Source organism: Etheostoma spectabile, chromosome 16, assembly GCF_008692095.1.
Source record: "Etheostoma spectabile isolate EspeVRDwgs_2016 chromosome 16, UIUC_Espe_1.0, whole genome shotgun sequence".
Taxonomy (NCBI): domain Eukaryota; kingdom Metazoa; phylum Chordata; class Actinopteri; order Perciformes; family Percidae; genus Etheostoma; species Etheostoma spectabile.
The window spans coordinates 8,186,659-8,201,040 of NC_045748.1; the positions used below are offsets into that span (position 1 = coordinate 8,186,659).

At 39.8% G+C, this 14,382-nt stretch overlaps 1 protein-coding gene across 1 annotated transcript in view; it reads right to left on the reverse strand.

Moving 5' to 3' along the window:
* The window catches only part of sardh (sarcosine dehydrogenase), a 45,342-nt gene that overhangs the window by 2,337 nt on the left and 28,623 nt on the right, over positions 1-14,382 (reverse strand). The window contains exons 13-20 of the mRNA XM_032540328.1: positions 11,423-11,506; positions 11,042-11,155; positions 10,543-10,681; positions 7,301-7,414; positions 6,863-7,010; positions 4,535-4,628; positions 2,290-2,452; positions 2,002-2,174 (exon numbers count right to left, since the gene is read on the reverse strand). Of these exons, the coding sequence (XP_032396219.1) occupies positions 2,002-2,174; positions 2,290-2,452; positions 4,535-4,628; positions 6,863-7,010; positions 7,301-7,414; positions 10,543-10,681; positions 11,042-11,155; positions 11,423-11,506 (1,029 nt within the window). The remainder of the gene's footprint in view (positions 1-2,001; positions 2,175-2,289; positions 2,453-4,534; positions 4,629-6,862; positions 7,011-7,300; positions 7,415-10,542; positions 10,682-11,041; positions 11,156-11,422; positions 11,507-14,382) is intronic.

Genomic DNA, 14,382 nt, shown 5'->3' on the forward strand with positions numbered 1-14,382 from the left:
CCCAGAGAGCTAATTTTCACTGACTGACTCCCCTTTCCCTCCCTTCTGCTCTCCCACTGATCTGTCACTCTTTTGTTCAAGCACATCCACAGAGCTCTCTCTCTCTCTCTCTCTCTCTCTCTCTCTCTCTCTCTCTCTCATCACCACTTAGGTTTTACTACTCCCATGTTGAAGAAAGAAGAGTATTGTGATCAAAGGCTCTATTCAACCAGCAACCTTATAAGAAGAGTTGTGTGTTTGATTATCAGTTGTCAATAATGTATTTCCTGATCTAACGCAGGCAAAGGAGGTGTGGTTGGAGGCCAGCAGCAAGCCACGCCCACACTTGAGCAATCCAATCAATTATGAAGAACCCAATTTAAATCCCTCTTATAACTATACCCTGCTCACATATCACAAGCAAAAATTTACGCCAACCTCGCCATTCCAGCCGCCCCGTCACTGCATCTTTTCCCGTAAAAAACCACACGATGCACACGCCCGCAAGAAATAAGCCCTGAGACTGCTGTGTGGTTACCAAAAAAAGGGGGAAAACCCCACATTACACACATTTTGGGGGAGTGTGTTAAACACCCTCATAATACAGATCTCAATACTCGGGGGTTTTTTTTTTTTCTGAATTTAAAAATAAAAAGTTTTTTTGCCTTTGAGCACACCACTTCAACCAATAACTTTTTTTTGTCTCTTTTGCTTAATCAACCCTTTCCCTTTGAATTCCCTCTTTTTCTGGTGCATTTTTTACATTTTCAAGAGAGAGAAACACCCCAAAAAAAACTGTTGTGGGCCAAAAAAAACGATTTTCTGTAAAAGAGTCGGGGACCAGCCTGTTTGTAGACTTTTTGCACCAACAAAAAACTGATTTTGTTTTCATTTTAAATGTTTGGAAAAGACATATGGGTACCCAGCAAAGAATGGACCCAATTTAAAAAAAACCAAAAAACGTAAAACCCCGAACAATAAAAATAAAATAAAAGGGAAAAGGGGGGTGGGATAAGTTTTAAAGGCCTTTACCACTCCCCACGGGTTGCGGAATACCCAATCCCAAGTTTTATCGATAAAAGAACCATATTTAAGCCCTAGGTACCACGGAGTGCCTTCGGAAAGGGCCCCTAACCGAAAACGGGACTTTCCTTAGAGAGAAGGGAGAGAGAGGAGAGAGAGAAGAGGGGAAAGAGAGGAGAGGAGAGAGAGAAGAGAGGAGAGAAGAGAAGAAAAGAGAGAGGAAAAGGGGAGAGAGGGGAGAGGTGTTTTAAAAATTTAAACAAAAACCACATATGCGTTTTCTTTCACACAATCACAAAAACACAAATTTAATTCAGTTTTGGGTTTTTTTTTTGTATTTATTAACATTGTTCCTGGCCAGTACCCTGTCCGAAGTATTTGGCTCTAACTCATTGGACTTTGACCCAAACGGAAAACGACTCCCTCCTGCACACACAAATTATTTTACATGAGCGCTCTCGGCTCGCATAGGTGGACCACGGGGAGGCTTTTGGGCACAGGGTTTCAGCAAAAGCGAGTTATTAAAATCCATGCTGTAATTTTGTGCGCAGCCTTTTTGCGTTGTTATGGTCCCTTTTCTTGGTCTGTCTGTGTCCCGTTTCACACCCTGGTTTTGTCTCCCCCCCCCTGTTTTTTCCCCCGTTTTGTGGCCCTAACATGAAAAAAAATCTAACATGTTAAATGTCTAAAAAGAAAAAACAAAGCAGCAAAACTCTATTATATTAAACTAAACAGTTTTTCCATCCTGTTAAACAATATGATTGGGGCTCAGGCATCTAAATCATAGACATGGTCTTTTTACTCAGTATTACATTTCCTCCTTTGGAAAATGCATTAATATCAATGACTCTGTTCCTAAATTATTGTTGCTTATGGTTAGGAATGTAGAATGTATGAGTAGCTTCACTACACACAGCTCAATTTTTTTGTAAAAATACATTTTTGTGCCAATCTAAAAATTTCATAAGTTACTTTCTGACTAATAACTGCAGGCTTTACTGACTCATCAATGGTAAAGCAGACGATACGCCTCCTCAGCCCCTCCTCCTTCTGTTTCTCCAGCCTATCACGGCCCTGGAACGGGATCAAGCTCTTCAGTTTGCAGGTGAAGCCGAGCCCCGACTCCAAGGGTGTGTCATCTGGGCGAAGGTCAGCGTGCCAGTGTCTGTACCCTGATAAACAGGGGAAGAGAAATATATTAGCAATAATAGGCATGAAAAGAAAGCTCTATCTAAGCAGGATTTGTATTTTAGGGTTAGTAATTTATGACCTCTTATTCAAAGTTACCTTTCTCTATGCTGAGTGAGTCGATGGCCCTGTAGCCTGAGTTGATGATGCCGTGCTTTGCACCAGCAGCCATGACAGCATGGTAGACTGGAAGGCAAGAGTCTTTGGGAATGTGTAACTCCCAGCCGAGCTCTCCGACAAATGACAGACGCATAGCTCGCACCTGGACGAGAGAGGGGAGGCTTAAAGAGATGGGGAGAGGCACGTAGAGGAGCAAGCTGCCACAATTTCCCTTTAGAAATAAAAGTCCAAAATGCTTTAAGTACTGAGAGAGACTGATGGGGGTTACTTTAAGAGTTTGACATGACGGCAAAGGACTAAAGGAGTGAGTGAGGGGACAGAGTCAGTGGAATAGAGACACAAACAAGAAAATGTAGGCATAGTGAAAATAGAGGAGGAGACGCTACGGTTAAAAAAATAAAAAATAAAGATATTTATTGCTATTCTCATATATTCGTCTATTTTGAATCTTGGGTATGAAAACACTTCTATTGTAGAGATATTGGAAAATGTAGCAAGAAAGGTGTTGAATAATACACAGTTTTCCAACAGATAGTATCTCAAAAACTTTTCTTTCAAACTGCAAGTAAACAAAAAAAGTCTGGAAATCCCTGGAGCCTCTGAACTATGTACTGAACTGCGGATAAAATAACTGCAAGTAGAATCTGTCCATCTTATAGTGTCAATCGGGGAAAATGTTTGGGGCATCCATTAACCCAGATTTTCCTGTATCTTTAAGGCCATTATAGTCACAACAGAAACAGCCAGGTTTACAAATACCAGAATGGTAAGGATGCAAAATTATATATGTGAATGAAGAAGGAAAGCTAAAGAACAAAACAAAAGGAAGTGAATTAGAAATTGTGGGGAGGAGTGAAAAAGGAAGCAAGAACTCTCCAACAGTTTCCCCATTCATTGCTGTGACAGCCAGGCCATCTGGCCAGCCAGGGAACACCCTGGGACCCATATGTACCCTATGTTCTCTGGAGAGGACAGGACATGTCAGCCCACGCTTTATCACAACACCCACTCCATGCATGCCTTATGCACATTGTCACTCATACACTTACAAGGCACGCATCAAATGTGAACCGAGCACAGACACAAGTACAAAAATGCATATAAACATGAATTCATGACCTAACACGCATGCCAGCACACTTGCTTCAACTGGCAAGTTAAGAGAGAGCGAGAGAACGAGAGAAAGCAAACGAGAGAGAGAGAGAGAGAGTCAAATGAGCTACGAGGGTAGCAGAGGGCAGAGAGTTAGAGAGCGAGCTTTGTTCTTGCAGCTGTGCAGCCATTAAAATGTCACCCGGGCGAGGCCAGCAACCAGCTTAAACACAGCACAAAATGGCACACACACATGCACAAACACTTCTGCGGAGCTGAAGCTTAAAAAACGATTCCACCCCAATGCCCCTCTGAATTCAGTGATTGACTCAATTTTGGACACAAATCAGAAAGGCCTCATCTCCAAAATGTACTCCTTGCTTTCTCAACTCACAGAGCTGACTTTTGCCAAAATCAAAGGGGATTGGAAATGCAAACTCGGCAGAGTCATAGATGACGATCTCTGGGAAGATGCATTAGCCCGAGTAAATGATAGCAGTTCTTGCCCCAGACTCAATCTGATACCATTTAAGGTTGTACATCGCATATATCTAAATGTAAACTTTCTAAAATATATCCCAATGTCACTGATAAATGTAATAGGTGCTGCATGTAAGCAGCTAACATGACACATATATTTTGGGCTTCTCCTCATCTTTAGGGTTTTTGGACAGCTATTTTTAACCACCTGTCTAGGGCTTTGAACATTGTGTTGACTCCATGTGCAATTTCAAACACTTCTATTTTTGGAATATTACCAGGCCATCGTTTGCTTGGGAGGAAAATAAGGGATGCTATAGCCTTTGCATCCTTATTAGCATGTAGAATCTGTTGAAGTGGAAGTCACCATTTGCCCCCAAAGCTTCTTTTTGACTTATAGAGCTTATGATGTACCTGTCTCTGGAGAAAATTAAATTCGGCTTGAGTTCTTAGACCTCACTTTTGTTGACTGAACTTTGAACTCCCTGTGATTTGCATGAAAGTATTATTTAATGTACTGTATATTTTTATTTATTTGCACTGACAGGGTTATTTTGCAGCTGACAAATGTCCCACATCCAATTACTGTAGAAATTACTTGAGGCATTGTTTGTCTGCGTGCGTGCGTGCGTGCATGCGTGCGTGCTCTCACCTGATGCCCTGCTGCGTTTACAACCTTGTGGGTAGAGAAGGGGAAAGCTTCGTTGCTCAGGTCTGTGTCCAACACCTCCTGAAGCACATCCCGACTGCACACAAAGAGAAAACACAGGAACAGTGTCAGTCAATATATGTTACGCTTGCACCTGCAGCTGTGCAACTGGTGTGGTATAAGATACTTAATCTGCATGCTTTTTAAATACTCAAATTATCAGATTTTCCTTGACTCAAATCTGAAATATTCAAGAAAGCATTCAAACTATAAGAGTACCTGTTATATTTCCTGTAGAAATGTACCTTCGCTCCTTCTCCCACAAACACACACCATAAAATCAATATTACATAAAGATGAGTCAATAGAAAAAAAAGGACTAGTTTAGTCTTTCTTGGTACTTGTGTGTTTGTGAGTAGGCAGGTAGAGGCCTTTTTTCAACAATGTGGAAGGAAGCCAGGGTTGAAGATATTTGGGGAAGGGGTTCAGGTTACGTGATTGTGTGTTGCACATGTTTGTGTGCATGTGTGTGGGTGTAACTTGTCTAAAAAGCAGTTAATGTGGTCATGGAAATGGGTGTATGGTCATATGTGAATAAAACATTCTTGCATATATGCATGAATGTGCTGTATGATGCACAGGCTCATATTTTCTTCAGGCTGTCCTCCAATTTCTTTCCTCCCTTAAGCAATGCTTTGCTCGCTGAACTCCCAAGTCAAAGAGCAAGGCCAATCAGTTATCAGTTATATAAGCAGTGAACAGCTCTGTTTGTGTGTGTGTGTAATTTTTCATGTGATGATCATAAATTACCTAAAACAGCAAACAAGCTAACAGTGAAAAGAACACTGTTTTTTTAATGAGTTTTTATTAATACCTTTTCCCAGGTCCAATTTTTCCCGCCAAGTCACAGTATGATTTACAGCAGGTAGAACAGCGCTACAGTAACACATTCTGACACGTCACAGTTTTCTTTGTAACACTGGAAAAAAAGTCTATGCCGGTCAAAGGTAGCAGGAGTTTTCTTAATATAGACCTAATTGTATTTTTATTTTATTTTAGAAGTTATCTGTTGTAGTTATGGCCGATACTGGGGCAGGGGCCTCACAGAAAAAACCCGGAAATTAAACAAAGACCAACTAAAAGCTAAAAGGACAAACACTGGGCAAAAACCAGTCTCTCTGTGGGGCTTTTAACAGATTGAGACAATTACGGAATTGTAAATCATTGAAAACCAGCCCCGAATTAGCCCTCAGGTATACTGAGGGCCAATTCGGGGGCTGGTTTTCAATGATTTACATTTTATGAATGAAATAGACATATTGTCTATTTCATTCCTAAAATAACTTTACAATGCCCAATGACGTCGCAGGTCAGTAGCCGACATTAAAGTAAGTCCCGCTTCCATTTAGCGCCTGTTTTCTATTTTCAGTCCGTGTTGGCCTAATTTTTACTTTTCCTTTGTCCCCCTGTCCCCTTTTTTAATCAAATATTTATATATTTTTTTAATATTGAAAACAATTAACAAACAGTGTTGCTACAACAATCTCTTAATGCTTTGGCTCATGCTAGTGACATTGATACCCGGTTTAGCTCACAATATATCCAAAGTAGTCTTAGTTACCATATGCAAAGCTTAAAATGCAACATTGCATCTGTAACGTATTCTCTTACTGTAAATGAATGATTTTCTGTCTGAGCATTGATTGCAACTGTATGACCTTCCGGTGACACTAACTCGGTAATACAGTGGGCAATACAGCACCGTAGAGAAAAGACCTTAACGACAGCAGGTGTGTTAAAAAACACTACCACTTCTGTCCAAAGCGACCGCTAGAATCGACACAAACTAAAAGCTAATGAATTACCCCTTTAAAATTAATTTCCTCCAGAAGACTGTAGTTAAAGTAAAACTATCAACTTAATCCCAGGTTGTCCTTCTTCAAGGATCTAAAATCCACAAGCTGCCAGTCTGTGTCATCGCCCTCCATCTGAGCCCTCCAGTGACATGTACCGGTCATAAAATACCGCATACCTGCTAAACAGAGTGTTTTACGTTTAGTCCTTGAAGGCCATCACTGCAGTATATACACTGGGGAACCATCTTGGCAGACAGGAGTATAGATATAATTCTATAGAATTATCTTTTATTAATAATGTCATGTTGAGCTGAGAAAAGCAGTTTACAGTTGAGAAGCCCTAAATATTAACACCGGCCTTTTTACTGTTTTCATTTTAATTCTCCTGTCCACCGCTCTCTGCCTACAGTCAATCCTTTTGTCCTTTCTCTCAGTAATAGCCTTCCATCCCTTCCTCCCTCTCTTCTTTCAATACCTTTTGGGTCCCTGGATGCTGATCATCCCCATGTCCTCAGAGTGGTCTGTCAGCTGGCAGTGGAAGCCTTGGTCCTGAAGAACTGTTCTGATGTGGTTCCAGTTGTGTTCTGCTACACCGCCTCCAATGGCCAGGTAGTATGCATCACCTGGAGCAAAGGCAGGAAAGGAAAATAAATAAACAGTGATTAAGGAGAATGAAACAGATATACAGTATTAATAGATACCCGGAGACAGATCAATAAATAGAAGAGTACAAAAGAAGAATGAGTCCAAAATAAGACACAATGTCAGATATATTCAGCAACAGTTACAATACAACAGTTAAAGTGACAGAACACAACAGCGATGGAATGATGAAGGGAAGAACGGAAAAATAGAGAGAGCAATAGTTAAAACACACACACACACGCACGCACGCACACACACAGTTCCTCACCATTGGACTGTGGTGCCAGGGGCAGGTTGGCAGCACCAGGCTCCAGTCTGCTCACTGTGAGGTCAGCCTCTGCTCCTCCTCTCTTATTCAGCATGCAGGTATACACCGTGGAGCCTGAAACACACATGAACAATTCATTCCCGTGGCAGACTTTATAGGCTAATTTAAAGTGTGCAGTGCTTGGAACCGTGCCGACGGAACATTTGGAATAAATAATGAACTCAAATTTGAGGTCAATCTTCTGTTTGTAGCCACTTCTTTGTGAGTAATCCAGTTTGTGAGCTTTTGTTTCTATGTGTGAGTGTGTGTGTGTGTGTGTGTGTGTGTGTGTGTGTGTGTGTGTGTGTGTGTGTGTGTGTGTGTGTGTGTGTGTGTGTGTGAGAGAGTGTTCTCCTGGCCCCCATGAGTGAATAAGAAAAGATTTTTAATAAACTGAAGTCTACTTACAGAGCACTTCTCTCACAACTTGCTTTTAGGGCCAATAATGATAAATTTCTGCCTTGGACATGTGCAAAATTATTTGTGAAATAGTTACCAAGGAAACAACAACAACCCTGTCAAACGTAAGAACATCACTCAAACATATTCATAATGAGAACATCAATAAAAGGATTTTCTGATGAATGAAGTCTGGATCTAATTACGAGACAAAAAAATAGCATTCCCGTCATCTGTTGGCCAAAGGATTTCATGACATGCTTATACGGCATGTGGTTGTCCCTCAGCCACCTCTCATTTGAAAGAATGATTGATGTTACAGTTTAACTATGTCACTGCTATTACAGTCTTTCCGATTGCTTGACGACAGCGGGTACAACTGGAGTAACATGTGCAAAACTGAAACCACAGTCTGCACAGCAGCAGTTCACGTGGACCAAACTCTAGTTCGTCTTCCATTGCTTGAACACAGTTTTCAAAACTCTACAAACTTATCCCATGACTTTACCACGACCTGCACAACACTGTGGATTCACAGCACTTTGTTCGAATGCTAACACACTGCTGTCAACACTGTAAACCACGCATTCAAAACAGAATATATTTCAGTCTGGTGGATTTCCAATACTGCTGACTGCAATGGTTTCTTGTTTTAGACTTGTTAGTGAACATAAAAACACACATATCTATTTACTGTAGGTAAGAAAACTGAGGATTTTCATTCATTCTTGTTTACCTGAAAACTCAAAAAGAAAATAATGTAACTCTTTTCTTATAGCAAATATGTATTAGTGTAAACTCACTTACATTTTTCAAACTTTAAAGAGTAACAGTTTTTAAAATCTGTATTGGTGTTGGATGCTAGTATTCTTACTCAGTGTTTTCAGAGTGACAGAGTGTGTTATCTAGATGAGGATTGTTCATAGTGTTTGTCTGCATTGAGCCCGTTTTGAGACGTGTGTTAAGAGTTGTGTTGCTTGGAATGAGTTTTGATGTCAAGTCAAGTTATTTTATTTTATTTGTATAGCACATTTAAATGAACAACAATTTACGGGTAGAGCATGGAAGGCAGAATCAGTATGCCTTAAAGATACATAATCAAGTGTGCAAGGTTCCATGACTAGAGTTAGGCAAAGGTAAAGTCAAATAATGTAACAGAATAAAACAATGGAACAGATTTAGCAAATACAAAAAGATGAGAAAAAGCTGAGTTCAGTTCATAACTCTGATACCTAAAAAAAAAAAAAAAGAAATTAAAAAAAAAAATCAATCAAGGGGAGTTAATAGCAAGAGAGTAAAAATGTGTGTGCAGGTGATGTGAACTGTTTAGCTCAGGTGACTGTTGGTAATGCAGATTGTGGTTAGAGTTTTGCACATATGGCTTCAGAAAAGGGTGTGCAAATGTGTAAGCTAAAATAAGTCTGCCTGCTGAGAACTTAAATATTTTCAAAACCACTGGAATTGCTGTAGGAGGAAACAGGGAGCAAGAAAGAGAGTAATAGATAAAAACATTGGGAAAGCAAGGTCAGATGATGCATCATTTAATATGTTGAAAAAGCTTTTGAGAAACTACCTTTGTGTGTGGGGTGAGATCCGGTTGTCATAATAAGTGGAGGATAATAAAGTGGAAGAGATGTTGGCACACAATATCAATCAAACAAGCTACAGGAAATAAACAGCAGCTGTTCAAGCTGCAATGGTTATTTCAGCAATTAAGTGTTGCACTTCATTTCCAGTAGGTTTTTAATTCATCAAACAAGAGACAGACTAAACAAAAAGGGTCAAAATGGATGCAACAGAGGCCGAGATATCATGACTGCCCAGGTATTCACTAGCAGTCCCCAGCATGAGTAAGCCGTTAACATTGCTCGATCTTACATGCTATCATTATATCCTACATGTATGAAATTCCACTTTGTCTATTTATAAAAACAGTTATAAACATTCAACATGTTTGATAGGCTTTGCCCCCTAGTGTCTTGGTAACCTATGACACCCACCTCATTACTTAAATAAGTGTTTCATAGTTGAATTGCATCTGTTTTACATTGTAAAATTGTGCAGGATTGCTTTTCAGGATACTTGTCTTTTCAAATTCATGTGTTTTCATTTTCCTTGTAACAAGGATATCGTGACACCTCTGTATGTGATTAAATGAGTGTGACGTTACTGGTCAAATTTAATGTATGTACATCCCTTATTTTGTCCCTTTGGGAATATGCCTGAGGAAGACAATTAACTGGTCAAAACATCCGTTCAGTTTAGTTTATTCTTTGTCCCAGAAGGGCAATTTGTATGCAGCTAATACTTCGCTAATAAAATTAAACGGAGCTGTGCTAACAGTGTGCTGTTTTCCCTGAATTGCAATGAATCCTACATTTCCCATGATGCAACCCATAGCATCTTTCCGTTAGACCCTCCCTGCCTGGTTAGAGTCCACAAAACCTTCACCTCCTATATATTAACACAAACACAGTCGGTATATGAGGTAGACATGTGGGGAAATTTGGAGCTCTGTCCATTTTCCCACCTGTACACACCTGTCACTGTAGAAACCAGGCACAGCGGTCGGGTATTAAAAAGTTAGAAAAAAAATTCTGGCATTTAGTATTGGTGGTATTTGAGATTTTGGGGAAGCGTGGGCTGTTCTGATAACATGTTGGCATCTTGTTTAGTCCGCCTATTGATGTATCTGCCCTCTTCCTTCTGTCAATCTTTTCTCCCATCTGTCTGTGTATGTGTATGTGAGTGTGTCTGTGTGTTTAAGTAAATGTGTGTGCATGTTCCTGCTGCAGCAGACTAACCTGGCTTCTTGTTGACATCAGCAGTGAACAGCCAATCAGCCGCCTTCTTGGCATCTGGTCCACAAAGATAGAACTTTCCAAAGTAGGACATGTCAAAGACTGCCACACCATGTCTACATGTGAGGCACTCATTCTTGATCTGCATTTAACAAAAAACACACATCCAATTAATACAGACCTCGACTTTAAATAAAACATCTCTCTCACCTCCCTTGTGGTGTGTCTTCTGAGCGGCTGTGTAAGTTTTGGTGTGCACTTCATGCACCATAAACCTCACTCTCTGTTCACTCATCACTCTCAGTTGTCCATAATTGTTATTTGTTGTTATCGTATTTCCCATGATCACATATGTTCACTTTCCTCATGGCGGCCCTTTAAAGTGTCCACACTCATCTGGCGACCATGAGTTTGTTTGGCCCATGAAACAGGAAGTTGCATTCATTTTAATACCATGTTCTACTGAATAACACACATGTTCACACACTCACTCGTTTCTTACCACGTCATGATGTGGAGGGAAGTCAAAAGTGTACTCTTTGCCCAGTAACACTTTATATTTGTAGTTCACATTCTTCTTAATGTCATAAGCCCCATAGTAATCATAGTCTTTAACCTTTAATAAGACAGATAAACAAATGGTTAGAGGCAAATTAATCAGCACTGTGATTAATTAGGACAAAGCATTGGGCCAGAAACAGAGTCCGGTTTGTCTATAATTGGCAGTTCTAACAGTCCCTATCCAGCAAGCCTTGCGGAGGAATTTGCATCTTAATTGTTGCCTTTTCAACTGCCTTTTGTCAATATGCAGGTGTAACTAAACCATTAACGTGCACATGCTTATATATGGAATATGCATGGGGCACAAGTGTGCATATCTCACAGGAGTGGGCCCATCTTTGTTGAACCAGCCAGGTCTTTCCCAGCCATGTCTCTCCTGGAACACACAGCCCTGCTCCATCAACACCTAAGTAAAAACAAAAGGGGAAAATCAGTGCATGAAGTACAAACAAATATAATTTACACAGACATACATGTATTCTCATTGTCAGAAACTTCAATCTTCATATCTACAGAGTTGAACACATCAATTGCCAAAGGAACCACAGCTGCTGAATCCTACTCAAGGGCCAAATAGGCCCTTACTAAAATGCTCCGTAGAGCTGAGAGGAACCCTCAAGGCTATTGACAATAATTATTTGCAGTTTCATCACTAAAACAAACCCCTTTCACATTACACAGTCATTAGATCCACTGTTATTTAAAAACAACAATGATGTTTATGATGAAGTGCAACTTTTTCACTTTTCAGTATTATACAACATGATGGGCAACAAATTAAGTGGCCTAGCCTACATTCCAAATATTATTCTAAAATGGTAGGAAGTGATGGCCAAACTCTTTTTTAGCACAAACTGTTGCAAATATGGTACATTTGTTAATTCTTTATTTCTTTATTTTTTGACCAGTGTTAAAATAAGATATTCCAGCACTCCCCATCAACTTTGTTAAAATTGACAGTCGCCCACAGTTAGTAGGTATGTTCAGCTATGCTCTCCTCCTAGCAGGCAACTAAAGGTCTCTTGCCAAACCTTCCTACACCAAGCTATATTTACCATCTGTGCAACCGAGATGGAGAAAACGTGTGAGCAGCCGTTTCAGAGATGGTCTGTTTGTCTAATTTTAGGAGGGAATAAAAGATTATTTCTGAGCACAGTCTCATTATTTTCACAACTTTCTTGGCTGATCAAATTCCTTACACTTCTTAGCCATAATACACGGGGTTGTGATTAGAAGTAAGCGCCAGTATCGTGAACAAAAACTCATTTAAAAATAAATATAAGACTTATGTCTTCTTCACTCTGCCACCCTTTTATTCATCTGAGGCTCTTCAACAGTAGGAAGGCTAGTTGCTAGGTGATGGCCCTCAACGAGTGACTAGCAGGGGTCTAATGAGCTTGCAGCCGAGGGTTGGACCGACCCAGTCTCACATGGACTGTGTTCTCCTTCCAGATACATTCCGTCTACCTGAGAGCAGTTATTTGTCTCTTTTCAGTGCTCTGTACTGTAGCTGGCTAGCATAAAATCTGGTGCCAGAATCATTCCAGACATAACCTGATCAAACCTGATCCTGCACTCGTTATGCAAATTAAAGTATTTTGTGCTGGTGGGAGAAAGCTGTAATAGTGAGGAATTAAGTCTTAATGAAACAGAGTTGTACAACAGGATAGTCAATCTGCCACAGCTGCCTGAAAATAACACTGCATGTTTTTTGATTTGTTCTTAATGTACTCTAAGGGATATTTTTAAGTAATTTTGAATGCTCTTATCGACATGGGAGTGGACAAATATCCTTGCTTTATGATTGCAACAATAAAACAATGACATATACTAACTAGAATCTTCTCTAGAATAACATTAAAAGATACTGTATGCTCAAAAAAACAGCTGGAAGCATAATATGGCAAACTCAAGCTCATCAAGCAACAACAGATGGGCATATTGATCTGAATGTAACTTTACTTGGTAATACAAACACAATACAGAGTCTTACATTATACTTGTAAAGGTTAACTAAATATGCCATTTTTGTAAGCAGCTCAACACATAACAATGGACCTGGTGGTTTTATTACAGCAGTTGACACATTGTACAAGAAAATTGGTCAGCTACATGTACGTAGTTGTGTTTAAACTCACATGGAGGAAAATAAAGGCTCTCAAAAAGATCCCATTCTATTAAGTGGGATCACAACAGGGTGATACAAAAAATATTATATTAAAAATGAAAACAAACAAGAAATAAAGTGTGAGAGAAACTGTGATGGCTCGGAGAAGGCTATGTGCGACGCGAGCCATATGATTGAATGGGAGTTTCCTGGCCAATCATGTTACGTGCATTAATAGTGGTCAGTGTGCTGATTTCATGTTCAATGTGCCACTGCCAGGCTACCTGCAGAAGGTACGGAGCACAGGTTAGAGAAATGCTTCTCCCCTATCTTCGTAACAGTCAAAGCATGCGACCGAAGTTCCCACTGTGGTCCCAAGGCCCCAATCACAGAACGTGTGCGCCTTCAAAAAAAAATGTGGCGTTAAACAAATTTGCGTTAACTCGTTAATTTTGAGAGCTCTAGTTCAAACTGATTTTAACTCATTTTCACGTGAGCTGTTAATTATGCTTGGTACGTCCCTTAAAGTATTAGCATTTAAAAAAATATTCATATATATTTATTTTGTTTTAAATCAGATGTTCACATATTTGGGCTTTTGAGGGTTTTTAAAATATATTTTCTGCTTTTTTGTGATCAAAATAATAAATCAGATAGTACTAAATCCAAAACACAAGTAAATCTTTCAATATAATTTAAACATTTATTATGAGGACACAAGCTACTAACTGATTTTTTGTTTGTTTTTTAATTCATGTCTTTGCTCATTCTTTACAATAGCTTAAATAATGCCTAAGCTAAATAAAAGGCACTGTAAGAAAGCTGTAGGAATGATCTACAAACGACATTGACAACATTGCGAATGCAATTTGTGTGACAGTAATCTGTTCTGAAAGAAGGCCTGCATGTGTGAGCAGGGGAAGAAATTGCAACAGTTAAAAAAAGGTAAATGAAGTCTGGAACAGAAAAGCAAGGCTAAGTGGGTCATTAATGCATAAAATATGGTGGCAGGGCCCATTAAGAGTTTGTGTTGGACTTAGGGGAGAAAGGAAGCTGAAAGAAATCCGAGACCAGGCTACCGAAGCTAAGTGTATCATTTATAGTCATGTTGGCAAGGATTGCATTAATAAGCTGCTGCTGGGGATAAGTTGCACCGCTAACTGCCGTCTGCCTGA